The sequence below is a fragment of the Pseudopodoces humilis genome, chromosome 3 (assembly GCF_049639895.1).
Source record: "Pseudopodoces humilis isolate 2021_Gansu_Grassland_sample_001 chromosome 3, ASM4963989v1, whole genome shotgun sequence".
Taxonomy (NCBI): domain Eukaryota; kingdom Metazoa; phylum Chordata; class Aves; order Passeriformes; family Paridae; genus Pseudopodoces; species Pseudopodoces humilis.
In genome coordinates, this window is record NC_142202.1 from 29,032,069 (window position 1) to 29,046,597 (window position 14,529).

At 42.1% G+C, this 14,529-nt stretch overlaps 1 protein-coding gene across 4 annotated transcripts in view; it reads right to left on the minus strand.

Annotated features, from left to right (window-relative positions):
- The window catches only part of TTC7A (tetratricopeptide repeat domain 7A), a 206,679-nt gene that overhangs the window by 129,101 nt on the left and 63,049 nt on the right, over window positions 1-14,529 (minus strand). For all 4 annotated transcript variants that reach the window (XM_005532709.3, XM_014261259.2, XM_014261260.2 and 1 more), the window contains one exon: window positions 391-508. In XM_005532709.3, coding sequence (XP_005532766.1) covers window positions 391-508 — 118 coding nt within the window. The remainder of the gene's footprint in view (window positions 1-390; window positions 509-14,529) is intronic.

A 14,529-nucleotide genomic window follows, 5' to 3' on the forward strand; every position in this document is an offset into this window, starting at 1 on the left:
CATTTCTGACTCCAGTTCTTGAATTGTATTTCTTTGATTTATGAGTGGGTGACAAAAATATGAAAACAGATGGAAAGTCTGACTTTTTGTTGTGTAAATTAAGCAAAAAAAATGTATTAAATATTCAAGTAAAGCACACCAAGCATTGTCAGCTATGCTCAGATTATCCCCCCCTAGTACTGACCTGCATTTCTTCCTTTGCCTAAAAATTTCACTTTTATTTTACCACAGAAGACAGTTCTCTAACAGCTCCCATTTATCTTGCAATCTGATTGTTTTTCATGTCTAATCAGCACTGCAAGCAGATTTTCTAATAAATTCCCATTGCTTGCACTGAAGACTTTGAACAAATGCTCTCCATATAACACACTTGACAAAAAAGTAACTCACCATCAGTAGCTTGAAGGCTGTATGTCAGGCCCAGTGCCAGGTAACCCTTTGCTAGGGACTCTCCAGCATCCTCACCCAGGTCTATCACCATTTTAGCAAAGTGCTCTCCTTCTTCCAGCTGCAAAAGAGGTAGGATGAGACTTACAGGCATTTCCTCTATACTTGCTCCAATAAAATTTACCATTAAGCTTACCTGCAAGTGATCTGAGAGCCATTCACACAAGGGCTTTCAGTGATCCCAGTGAACACTCATAACAGGAGAAGGTCAGATTAGCAGACCTTGGTGCACATGCACAGTTTTGAGAAAAGTTTGGGTTTTGCACCCCAAACTCTTTCCAGATGTTTAAGATTAATCAAGGACACTATCTTATTTTATAGTTCCCTTCAGGCACACTTCACTCATGCAGCCTTAAATGCAAATGCTGGATCAGCTGGACTACTTATATGCTATCCTACTAGAGTACTGAAAGGTCAAACAGGTTTTCTCCTTCAAAGGAAGATCATTCAGTTCTGCTATTAAGCCTTAGCAAATTTTACTCTCTTTTAAAACATTACAAGAGTAAAATAAGAAACCACTAACTTCACTAAAAGCTCTCAGCTGCTGCTTGCCCTTCTTCTGCCACAAGGATGCAGAAATTTCAGAACACAAGTTTTGATCTAACATGCTACCTTGGCACTAGCCACTTTCTGCATCTTTTGCAGACATAATTTCCTTGAAAATGTGTTTTATATTATAGATAAATAGTTTTTATATTATATTTTTTTATTTTTATATTATAGATAAATAGTATAGCAGTTGGAGGAGAAAGCAGTCAATCTCTCAGGATCAGCCTCAAAAATGATGAAATATATAAGCTGGTCTCTTCTACTGCATCACAGACTGCTCCCCATAGCCAGCCTTCCTTTCGACACATATCTATCCGCATTTGTAATGGTAATTTAAACAATATGGTAATAGTAATTTAAACAAAAAGAATAACTTAAATATTTTGTTACAGAATGGAATGTTTCTCATTTCTAAATTTAAACTCTCATTAACATCACTCACCCATTTTAAGTATAAAAAAAAGTTTAAGTAGAAAAAAGACCTGTATACTGTATATACTTTGAAAGGTGTAGGTTGGAGACATTGGCAAAACTTATAAGTAATGCCTGAAAGACAGAGCCTACAGGAAGATCTAATTTCTGTACAAGACAGTACTGCAGATCCTGTCATCCATAATCAGAGTCATCCCTAATCAAGGAGCAGATACCATTACACTACGACAAATCCTCCTTTTGGAAACTTTTATGACATCACAACTGGGATGGGGCTAACTTTCAGAAAGTATTTTTTACATTTGAAATCCAGGTAGTTTAGGCACAAGTACTGTGGACGTGTGCCCTCTTAATACTCAGCTTTGTCAGACTTCAGCACCTCATGGCTCCTTAACATCTAAAATGACTCACCCACAACAATGTGAAATTAAAATGCATCATCAGACAAGAAATTTGCCTTCTGCAGTAATTGTTAATATGTTACCTATGAACAGAATCTACTTGACTTGATGTAGCATCTTGTCAATGTGCCTCCTGGTCACATCATTTGAAAATATTCAGATGACATTAACTAATGGCTTCATAAAAAAACAACCTGGCATTTATTAGACTATATGAAGCATAAGAAGAAAAATACTTTAACCGTAATTCTGAAGAAAGGCTGAAAAATGCAAGTGAATAAGCAAATCTCCACTGCTTGGATTTCTTCCTCACTGTTACAAAGCCCTGAGGCCATAGAATTCAAACTAGAGGTAGAACAATTGTGCACCAATTTCTGAAACCTCAGATCAGTCAGTCCAATGACCAACACATATGTTACCATTAAACCCTTTCCTGAAAGCACTATGAAAGCATTAGTGTTGCTCATTGACCTGACAGCTGTGATTGGGGAAGCCACTGACACAGGAACACCTCCTGCAGAATACTTGGACTTTTGAACTAAACTGCAAGGCCTGTCTCTGAGGGTATAATCCAAAGCCTTCCAAAACCACTGGAAATAGTCGCATGTACTTCAGTAATGTTCAGATAACACCCTTAAACTCTGATAACATCAGGAAGACTGAGATTTGTTTCAGATTTCTTAACTTGTCAGTAGCACTACCAACTTCCCTGCCATATACTCAAGTGTGTTCTGGACCAGACCATAGAACAATGGCAAAAGTGGCCCATGACTTGCCACATAGAAAAAAAAAAAAACAACACAAAGGAACCACAAATTAACACAAAAATCCCTCCTATACAACTATAACTGAATTCTTCATCTCTCAGAAACTTTTATGTATGACATGAAATCTCTGCAGCATGAAAATTCATTATGCACCTCTTTGACACCATAAACAGCTATATTCCCACTGTTTCTTCATTCCTTCTCCTCCCCACACACACTTTCATCCCAGAAGTCTCCATGAGATGAAGAAAAGTGCTATACAAGGAATTCTAATGACTAGAGAACAAGAGTGGGGGTGGGTAGGGTGTATGGAAAAAAAAATTCAATGAAAAGTTTGAAGCTGAAAGGAAGACATGTAAAATTTGAGAGATTTTGTTCCATTTTTTCTCTGAATGGTCACCAGATGGTAATTTCAGTCTCAGACTGGAAAAACCTACACTGCATAAAAATCAGTAGTGCACCATTCAGCCTTCCTGCCAGCTACCCAGGGCCACTTGTCAGTATCAGATTAATCTAATGAATAAATAATTAAAACCATAACTTTTCAGAGTGGCTGAAACAGGACTTCTAGCACACTCTTGTAAACATTTATTCATACTAAACACCAATGGCACTTTGACCAGCCACAAAGATTTTTATGAACACAAACTTGGGTCAGCTGAAGTCTGCTTCGAAAATAAGTGGCCTCACAAACTCCAGCACAGCTGGTTCTGTTTATGAGAACATTTACTTCTCCTTCTTACAGCACTCAGAACCTCCCCTGCCAGCCCTACTGTGGCAACTATCTGTCCCCTCTTCTCCCACTCTCCTACTCTTCAGTTATTCTGGGCAAGTGTGAAAAGCCATATCTTTCACTCACATCACCCACTGTCAGGTTTCAACTCTCTAGTGCATTAGTCTTGCAGATGGCCTAACCAACTGTGAATCTGGAAAGTACTACCTGAAATAAGGAATAACCCCCTTGGGGCACTCTTGGGGTAACCAACTAAACTGCAAGGACTACCAGATTGCAGTCTGGATAAAAGCTCCCTCTCCATACATCCAAGTGAGAGACCAGTAGTGAGCCTGAGTTGTGATCTGCCAGTAAAGCTGTGTCTCTGGAGTCCTTAAGGATATGGGCTGTCTCCAGTCTGTATTGTGGAGGTGAGAAAAGGAGAAGGGAAGGCCTACCATGTTATTCTCTTAGAAGCAACAAAAAACAAAGTCTCAAAGCTATCCCTCCAATCTGGCCCTTACTGTTCTAACATTTTTTCTATATACTTAGCACTGAAAAGCTGGTGGAGAGAAGGGCAGCATTCCAGGTTGCAGGGAAAAAGTTCCCTGCATCCAAGACCTGCACGGAAGAAAGGAAGCATGGGAGGAGAACAACCTCAGAAGAACTTTCTGCATTTTGAACTCCTCCTATATAAAGTGTCAGGAACCACTAGCTAAGCAATCCCTCTATCACACCAGAAAGCAAACACCTGGCACCTGGAGAGAGACAGACTGCCGAACTGTGAACTGACACCAATGAGATGGTAATACCCTGGGGGTTGGTTGGGGTTTTTTCCCCTCTTTCACTTCCTCCTTCATAGTTGATAGAAAAAGAACAGTTGCTTGCTGCGCTATCCTGAGGGATGTTTCCCCTGGTACAGAGTGGCTGTTCCAGCCACCACTGTTATTCGGCCACAGGTTCTAGTGTGTGTCAAGCCAAGCCTGGAGGCATACTGACAAGGGAGTGGAGAACAGCAGGTGTTGTCCCCTGGCCTAAGGCCACCCAGCTGGTGTCCAACTGCCACCCAGATTGTTTTTAGAAAAGCTCAAGCCCTACCCCACTGAATCAACAGTTTGCAGGACTAAGTAGGAATTCCTCTTCTCACCAGCACACATTTAGAGTAACTAAGGACAAGCAAGTTAATGATGTACAGCAAGATGAAAACAGTACTTTATTATGTCAAAAAAGAGGAGCATACCAAGGAAGAGGAAGGAAATACATCAAGTGACACTGGACTTGGGAAAACAGACAAAGTTAATGAAGCAGGTAAATCTGGACACCAGTGACACTGAACAATACGTAAGCACTTAAGAGATCAAAATCCTAAAGAATGGGTATTTATACAAAATTACACAATGTTTACTAGTTGGATCGACCGCTTACCTTTTTCTTTACACTTGGTTGTAGCTATAGAGACTAATTCAAATAGAAGAATATAAATATTGTGAAATGAGAATGGTAAGAAGAAAATTGCATAGGAAGAAAGTGTTCTATAAGGTATAGTCTAATGAAAACGTTTTATCCTACAGCTGTTTACAGCATACAAAGCCAATCATGTTACGTATGTCAGAAAAAAAAAAATCCTGTGCTTTCTATTGCTGCTCTAGTCAGCATTTGCTCTCTGTGTCACCACTGTTAAGCCTACCAATTTAGTCTGTGTAAACTCAGCCCCCAGCATGTAAGGAAACCCAGGCTTCCACTGAAGCTAGAGTGGTTTGTTTGCAAAGGTGATGTACAGCAGACAAAATTCTTCTTAATTTTTAATATCTAATGTCTAAAACTCATGGGATTGCTCCAGAACAGCAGTGGTGATGTAATCAAGAATATCTTTTATAAAAGACAGAAAAAATACTTAGTAGCTCTTTGCTCTTCCCTTTCTCAGCAGCCTCTCACTCTGGTGATGCTGATCCTCTCAGACGTCCATCAGCAGGCAGAGTAACTCCAGTAATGGGATTAGATTTTATCTTTTAATATTATTCATACTGCACTATGACCTAAGCATTTACAGGTGACTCCAGGGCTCCTAAGTGCCTGGGTACAAGCACATGTACAGCATTTATTATCTGTAGTGGCAGGGTCAACAACAGACAGAAGGGGAGAGAAGCACTCTCGGATTAAGTGGTCTGTGAAAGTAATGTATGGTAAGCTGTTGTCTCAGAAATATGTAGCTCTGGATCTACATCATGCCAACCCCCCTGATACACACACACCATGATGTCCTGACCTCATGGTATGTCTTACACAGTTTTTATGACTCCATGCACAGTCTGCCCTGGCCCAACACCACTTCTTTTCCCTTTCCGTGACTGATGGCATGATCACTGTCTTCCCAGTAAAGTGCTGCAGCAGAGGACTTTGCTGTGCACACTAGGTCAAATAAGGGAAATGTCTAAGGTATAGCACCATCCTGTGTTGCAGCTTTTGCCATGGGACAAAGTCCATTGAAAAGCTCGTATTAGATAATACTGGCATCATTTGATGCTACACAAATTTACTATTGCTATTATATAAACTGTGGAGCAATGAAAATGATAACAACATGCCTCATGTCTTCCTGCTTTTTGTCAGAGCAGAGCTCTAGAAGACTCAAGCCTATCCTAGGAGTACAGTCCATTTTGCTCAATGTGTATTTACAATATTTTCAAATGCCTCCATCGAAATCAATGGAGTAAAAGGCTAAAGAAAGCATCAGGGTAACCCTAAACACCTCAAACAAATGCTCCTAAAAATCAAGAAATTCAGTATTTAATACCGGTCTGTAGGAAGAAGTTCCATTTTTAGTATTTTCACAACACCTGCCATAACAGGATCCTGGAGAACCTAGATTAGTAATGAAATTAACAGTACTATACTACTAAAATATTAAAAACAACAACTCATACTGCAACTCAAAATCACTGCCAAAGTAGGCAAGTGAGCATTCAGCTGAGATCATGCAAGGGAAGGCTGACTGGAAGAGGAAATTACAGCAAGCCTTTTAGTGAGAAGAACTCTGAATTTATAGTGGAGCAAGGCAAAGCAACCTCAGTATGGACATATTCCAGTGCAAGCTACCTCAACTCTTCTATGGAAATTTAAAACAATACTCTGAACTACAATAGTCAAAGACTTCAAAGTACTTTCTGGAAAGCTGAAAGACAGTTGGCTAAACACAAATGGGCTTTGTGTTTGCTTGACAGAATCATTCACATGCAAGTTCAGCAAACCATTACACTGAAACCCCAGTAAGCTGAAAGGCTTAGCAGCACATTGCCTCAAAAGTAATTCTGTGCCTACTACAAAAAACATTTAAAACACCTGTGTAATGGTTTAGATACAATATAAAAGTTCCAGCTTTGCTGTACAGGTCTGACTGCATCCTGACCATACAAATGTGTTTTACATATGTGCATTAGTTTTGAAGCTTTTCTGGTCCTCCAAGTCTACTGGTTTAAGCTTTAGAATTAATGAAGTATTGATTTATTGTTTACACTGGATTTTTATTTTTGTTTTTAAAAACCTCCAACTCTGAAAAAGGTAGCCAAACCACTGCTTATACCACTCAGTTGTTTACTGCAGGCCCAATCCTAAAAACTGGTGGTTAATGGGGCAGATCATCCCCTGATGTAAGCCAGCTAGGTACCCCTAACATGCCAGTGGAGTACTGCCAACTTACATCAGTTAATGATCTGGTCATACTGCCACAACATAAGCTGGGGGAGGCTCCATTCTTTTCTGCATCAGGCTCTGTTATATATTGATTTGCATTGCACTGTATGAATGTATCCATGTTTTCACTTTGATTTGTTCTGCACTGAGAGATTATTTCATAGATGCGATCAGAGCATCCTCAATGTTGTAAATCACTATAGTACATTTCAATTAATTTTCTGTTTTCCATGCTACTAAAGTGTGCTGAGTGTCTCGGTTCTAGAAGACAGGTGTCTGCTAGGGAGAGCAGGAGCCTCCCTTGGGATGAAAGAATGTAGACCCCCTCCCTCCGAATTACTATAATTTTGAAATCAAGGGCCCCTTAGGCAGAGATCTGGGGATAGGAATAACAGTTCTTTACTAGTATAACCAGGCAAACAAACAACAATAACTACAGCATTAACAAGAAAACAGAACCAGGGACCCTGTGACAGCTTTCTGGGGAGAGGCTTTGTTTTCACAAACCCCTCGGGCGGGCAGTCCTGGTGCTCCTGCAGGGCTCTGAGGAACACTCAGCTGGAACAGCAGGGATGAGCTGAGATCCCAGGCCGGTGGATGAGGTGTATCAGCAGCTCCGCGGCGGTGCCTGGCACTGCCACACGTCCCGGCAGGACAGGGGGTGAGAGGCCACCCACAAAGAGGGGAGAAGGAGAAGAAGCAGCAGCTCCGTCTGGGTGATGGCGAAATTCCCTTCTCCCCACCGCAGCAGCTCCGCGACCCAGCAAACAAATGTCTTTTCCCAAAGCCGAAGAAAGCCAGCCAAAAACTGTCCCCACCCTCCTTTCCTGCCCCCTTCCCCCCCTGGGCCCGGCCACTCTGTCTTTTGTCGAGCACCCACTAAATACCCACAGTTAGGTTGTCTCTGCAGTTAATGGGTAAAAATTCCACGGGCAGGCCAGAACAATAAAAAAAAAAAAGGACTCCTAACACTCAACAGCTGAGACATCATGTAGAAATTCACCAAAATGAGTTAAGTGATCACTAGATTAATCATGAAAGAAACTGTTTTGTGCTTCTAATGACATTCTGTAATTATCTATATGCATAAATGTTGTGGTTTTTTAATTTTTTTTATTTGCTAGTTTTGTTTTTTTTTATTGTTAGTAACTGAAAGACCAAAGTACTGCTTGCTCATGGGCTATAAACAAACTAGCTACAATACTGCACCACACAATAGACAGATGCAGGACATAAATTAGCTGTGTCATTCGGATAAATGGTGATCTGATTTCACCCTTTTCCTGCCTAGCCACCAATCAGGTACACAGATATATTTCCTAATTGAAAAATTAATAATATTTTTTTATGTTGTGATAAATGTAACCTTGGATAAAAATTCGTGAAAGAATAAATAAGTATATAACTGGATTTGTAACAATGTAAAAATTATATAAAATATAGTGTGGCCTAAAGATTTCTCCCCAGACTTAGCAGTAACTACCCATTCAGGCGGTAACGACTCTAGGCGACGTTTATCAGCCTGAAAGAAAGAGCAGGACATGGACAATCAGGCTAAACAATGAGAGGAGCCAGGCCGAGATGCCCATCGGCTCCACACTGCACCTGGACACTCCACCCTGCAAGCCCCGACTGAAGATGCAATCAGGCCAAACAATGAGAGGAGCCCAGCCCAGATACCCATCTGCTCCCCACCGCACCTGGACACTTCACCCTGAGAGTCCAACCGAGGATACAATTCCAACCGAGGATACAATCAGGAAGCACTCAAAACCTTTCACATGCGAAAGGACTCTGCCCAGTCGTCTATTGATTCAGTTCCATGGTTCCAGGAAATTCATTCAACCAACCATCTAGACTCTTTGTTGAACAGTAACTGCTCGGAGTTTTGGCCTCAGGACACAAAATCCCTATAAAAACCCCGGACAGTCTACCCTCCTTCGTGGATTTGGGTAAATCTGTACCTCTGGGTATAGACCCCTGTCCACCCAGCGCTGCGCTGATTTATTTTATTGTGGTTTTTTTCTCTCGTTGTTTGTGATTAAAATTGTTTTATAATAAATCGCTTTTTGTATTAACCCTATCTTGCCATTGCATTTACAACAGATTGGTGCCGTGACTCGGATCGGAGAAACTGCGGGGAATCTCACTGCCCAGGACGGGTACCCCCGCTGATTTTGGCAGCCTGGTGAGTTGAGAACCCCCGTAGCTCATTCCGACATCCGAACTACATTTAGGCTGAGATAAAACCACAATAAAAAGGAAACAGATCCGGAGCAGAGAGCTCAGGAAGGCACGGAGCCTTCAGGAAGCCGCGGCTTGTTTTGCTCGTAAAACGTCTGTTGTGCACAAAGACATCCACGCAGGAAAATAGCTGTAAGTACTGCTGGTTGAGTAGGCGATCGGGCGAGTGTGTGAGACGTGATCTGATCACGGGGCGAGTGTAGACTTCAAGGCCGCGTTTCCATCCTCCCGCGAGAGAACTGGCCGGCCGCGAAAGAAGCGATCCAGAGTGAAAGCTTTTTTTCTCGACACACACTTGTAAAAACCTGAGGCCAAAGGGTGTCTCGGGGGACTGATCGCAAAGAACTAAAAGGAGAAGGATACGTCCTGTCGAGCTCGGAAACTAGTAAACCCTTTTAGTTAACGGATCCAGGTAGAGGTCCGGAAGAAGATCAAAGTACCGATTACAAGAGACCTCAGCTCAGCTCGCTGAATGGTGAGTATCGGCAAAATTTTGATTCCTAGAGTAAGCACACAACGCAGAAACTGATACCGACTCACGGAGAAGTCGAAGACAGGTAAGAAATTATATATATTTGCGAAGTATAAAGCAGAAAAAGAGTAAGCTTCAAAGAAAAAGCACAGGGAAAAATCCTTCCGATCAGGGGGAGGAATCACCAGACATCCCGCTGGAAAGTCCTCTAGGGTAGATGCTAAAACACTGGGAAGATTGTCCCCAGAGGAAGGAGAAATCAAAGGCAAAATTAATACATTATTGTATAGAGGTTTGGGGAAGACAGGAGTTGAGAAGTCACCTCACTTAGCCAGTGTTAGGCACATTTGAAAAATGGACGTGTAATAAGTTATTCTCCTATGTGGAGAACAAGGTCCCCTCAGATCCTGAGGAGAAGGAATATGCTAAGCTCTGGTTAAACATCAGAGTAAGGCTATTCCCAATGAAAAAAAAAAAGAAAAACGTGAGTCGAGAGCTGAATCCTGGGAAGCCCTCGACCACTTACCACCCCATATCATGGACCGGCTGGGCCTTCCTCTGCAGATCAAGTGGTGCCTTCAGCACCCTTGGGCCCCCGAGACCAACCCACTGAGATACATGTGTCTCAAGCAGGAGACTCGGTGCCGGCAGCGATGCCGGCAGCCCTTCCCCTTTCCCCACCTGCAAACACCGTAGCCACAGTAGCCTCTTCGGAGGTTTCTCCTGCAAAAGGCTGGATATCACCCTATCCATCCTTACCAGTCCGGCTGCCACAACCAAGACCCTCCCATATAACGGAGGGGATCCCTCCCGTCAACCAGGTGGTGGCGGAGTTCCCACAATTAATAACGGGGAGGCAACCCACAATCACCAACTCCCCTCCCGCAAGTAGAACCCGTTTGAAAGCGAGAATGATAGGTGATGAATGGAGAGAGAGTAAAGAAAGGCACCAGTTGTTCCCTCTTAGGGAAGTACCGACGGCCCCGGGAGTGATCGGTTTTGTGAATGTACCCCTTAACTCTGGAAATGTAAGGGCATTTAAGAAAGAGATGGGGCGGTTGTTAGATGATCCTTTTGGTGTGGCTGAGAGGTTAGACGAATTTTTAAGGAGTAGTATTTATACCTTTGACGATCTTACGGCAATCCTAAGATCATTGTTTAATCAGGAGGAAAGAGAGATGATTAAACAAGCCGGTATCAGAGACTGGGACAGACGCAATCCACAGGGGACGCCAGGTAACCAGAAATGACCTAGCGTAAGCCCCAGCTGGAATGCACAGACAGAAGAAGGCAGACGGAACATGATAGATTTAAGGAGCATAATTGTCCAAGGTATAAGAGAAGCGGTCCCTAGGGGCCAAAATATTAGCAAAGTTTTTAGAGAGTGTCAAAAGAAAGAAGAATCACCCACTGAATGGATCGAGAGATTACGGCGAAGTTTACAGATTTACTCTAGGACTGACCCGAACTCTCCTGTGGGGGAGGTTCTGTTAAAAACACAATTCGTTGCTAAATCTTGGGAAGACATTAAGAGAAAATTAGAAAAGATCGAGGGGTGGCAAGATAAAAGCCTCCAGGAGCTCCTAAGGGAAGCTCAAAAGGTATACATGAAGAGAGAAGATGAGAAGCAGAAATTGCAAGCTAAAGTTTTAGTAGCTGCAGTAAAAGAGGTCCAGAAACAAGAGCAGATACAGGGTAAGTCTAAAACACTACCTGGAAAAAGTCGAAGTTCTCACCGGACAGCCCCGGCCCCACGGAGAGAACCCCCTGAATGCTACTATTGTAAACAGGTAAGACACGTTCAGCGGAATTGTAGACAAAGAATAAAAGACTAGAAAATTTTTCAGGAAGATTAGGGGTGTCGGAGGCTCTTTAATTTGAAGACCGGAACATCCAAGGAGCCCTTGATAAAATTAAAAGTGGGCCCCCAACGACAGGAGGTAAGTTTTCTTGTGAATACTGGGGCAGAGAGAAGTACCCTGCAGAAATTGCCATACAGATGTGTAGCTAGCAGAGAAAAAGTTTTTGTAATCGGTGCAAAGGGAGACCCCTTTGAAGTGCCTGTAATAAAGGATGTGGAAATAAAATCTGAAAATAAAATTTGCTTAGAGAATTTACTATTAGTAGAAGAAGCAGATTACAATTTGTTAAGAAAGAACATGATTGTCGCTTTAAGAATTAATATCATGATTAAAAATTCTGAATTGGTGGTGAAAATATTCAAGTTGACTCCTAAAGATGAGGAGAAAATAAACCCTGAAGTATAGCATTCAAAAGGAGAAGAAAGCTAGGTATCAAACCTATCAAAATAGAAATTGAGAACCCTGAAGACCGTATAAGGGTTAAACAATATCCCATCCCGATGGAGGGGAGAAGGGGGTTGAAACAAGTAATTAATGACCTCTTAAAAGGAGGTACTTTAGAACCTTGCATGTCTCAACATAACACCCCCATCCTGGCTGTAAGGAAGATGGATGGCAGTTTCCGATTGGTCCAAGACCTACGAGCGGTAAACGCTAGGACCTGGACTAGATTCCCGGTGGTGGCCAACCCCTATACTTTACTAAATAGACTCTCACCGGAAGATGTGTGGTACAGTGTGATTGATTTGAAAGATGCTTTTTGAACTTGCCCTCTGGATGAAAGGAGTAGAGATTATTTTGCATTTCAGTGGGAGGACACAGATACAAACCGTAAGCAACAGCTAAGGTGGACGGTACTCCCCCAGGGGTTTGTGGAGTCTCCGAATCTTTTCGGGCAAGCTTTAGAACAAATGTTAACCCAATTTGTTCTTGAGGACAGGACAAAGCTTTTGCAGTATGTAGATGACTTGCTAATAGCTAGACCGACTGAAGAGAGCGTGAGGAAAAGCACGATTGCCTTGCTTAACTTTCTCGGAAAGAAGAGTTTGAAAGTCTCAAAATCCAAGCTGCAATTCACAGAGCCGGAAATAAAATGCCTCGGACATTGAATATCTCAAGGGAAAAAGAAATTAGATCCGGAGAGGGTAGCAGGCATCCTTGCATTGCCTGCACCAAGAACAAAAAAAGCAAATTAGACAAATTTTAGAGCTCTTAGGATATTGCAGGCAGTGGATTGAGGGTTTCAGTGAAAAAGTGAAGTTTTTGTATGAAAGATTAAACACTGACAGGCTGAAGTGGACTGAACAGGATGAGTCTAATTTCCAGAAATGGAAAACTGTTCTTATGACTGCCCCGGTACTAACTCTACCAGATACAAATAAAGAATTCCAGTTGTTTGTGGATGTGAGTAGACAAACAACACAGGGAGTCCTGACTCAAGAATGAGCAGGCAAAAAGAAGCCTATAGGGTTTCTTTCAAAAATCTTAGATCCTGTTAGTCGGAGTTAGCCTACATGTTTACAGGCAATTGTAGCAGTAGCTCTGTTGGTGAGAGAAGCCAAGAAAATAACTTTTGGAGCTCCCCCTCACCCCCCCACTGGGAAAGACCGTTCCTCATTCTCCTAACCACAGACACAGCTGCAAAAAGAGGCCGGACACATTCATCTCGAGAAAAAAAAAGAAAAAAAAAAAGAAAAAAAAAAAAGAAAAAAGTAAGATTATGACGCCTCCGAGTGGAAAGTCACCACCCCTCCAAGAGAGCTGAAAATTAAACTTCGGCGTCATCACAAATGACCAGTGACGACCAGATAAGTTGTATCAACCCTGAATGTGATTGTTTTCCGTTTATACATTTTAAGTGCACTTACTGTAAACGGATTTGAGTAACCCACTTGTTAGAGAGAGTACAAGCCTAAGGGATTGTGTACCAAATGTCTAGAAAAAGAACAGGATTTGACTAGCCGTCTCTTAGCACTTGCCACCCAGACAGGGTTTTTAGAACTAGACCCTCCTGAGTAGTACCTGCTTTTTCAAAAGAAGATAAGAAGTAAACTAGACTCCAAAGCAGAAGCTTTAAAAATCAAGTGCCGAAAGACAGTAAAAGTACCGTGCAGGACAGACACGATTAAGTTGTCTCGGTGGGCTACTTTCAAGAGAAGGTACGCCATTAGGACTACAAGGGCCCCTGAAGAATATCCTTGCTGCCGAGAAGATGGTAATCCCCGCCGTATATTTCTATACGGGTGAAGGGCAAGGCAGAGGGATACACTGGCGGAGAATCCTGACTGTCCTGAGTCTAGCCGTGTGCTTAGCCGAGGGAATGATTCCCAAGGTACCTCCGGGGGAGCGTCTCCTGGGGAAGTGTGAGCAGTGTCAGACTGCCACAGATGCCGGACGAATAACTGACTGTCCTCCGGAACGACAAAAAGGGTTTTGTTTGTCTAACGGCACTCAGTATAATCTTTGTGAATTAAAGGGGGAGGTCTGGTGTTACCACTCAGGGGCAGGTTTTAAAGACGGGCAGTCTAAAACTCCTATGAGAAAAAAAACCAAAGCTACCCACTTCAGGTATAAGAGAGAAGTGGGAATGCTTCCTCCTATTCCAATCTGTAGCCAATGCAACAAAACCGTCTAGATAAGAGGAAAAAGACAATCCACTTTTTTAGCATATTATAAAGTCAACCCTTTGTGTTACAATAAAGCAAACTTAAAAACGTGTACCATAAGAGAGAAATTGTATTGAGAAGGTAAAAATTTAAAACATGAAGAGAAAACCTCCTTTAGTAATGAACCGATAATTCTTAATTTGTTAAAAAGTGATGATGACCGAGTATGTTTACAATTCGATCAAGTGTTCTGCTTCTCCAGAGATGAGGAAGGGATAAACCCTGAAAGCAAAATAAAACAACTAACCCTAGAATTAAAGAGGCGAGAAGTAGAAATTCAGAAAAAG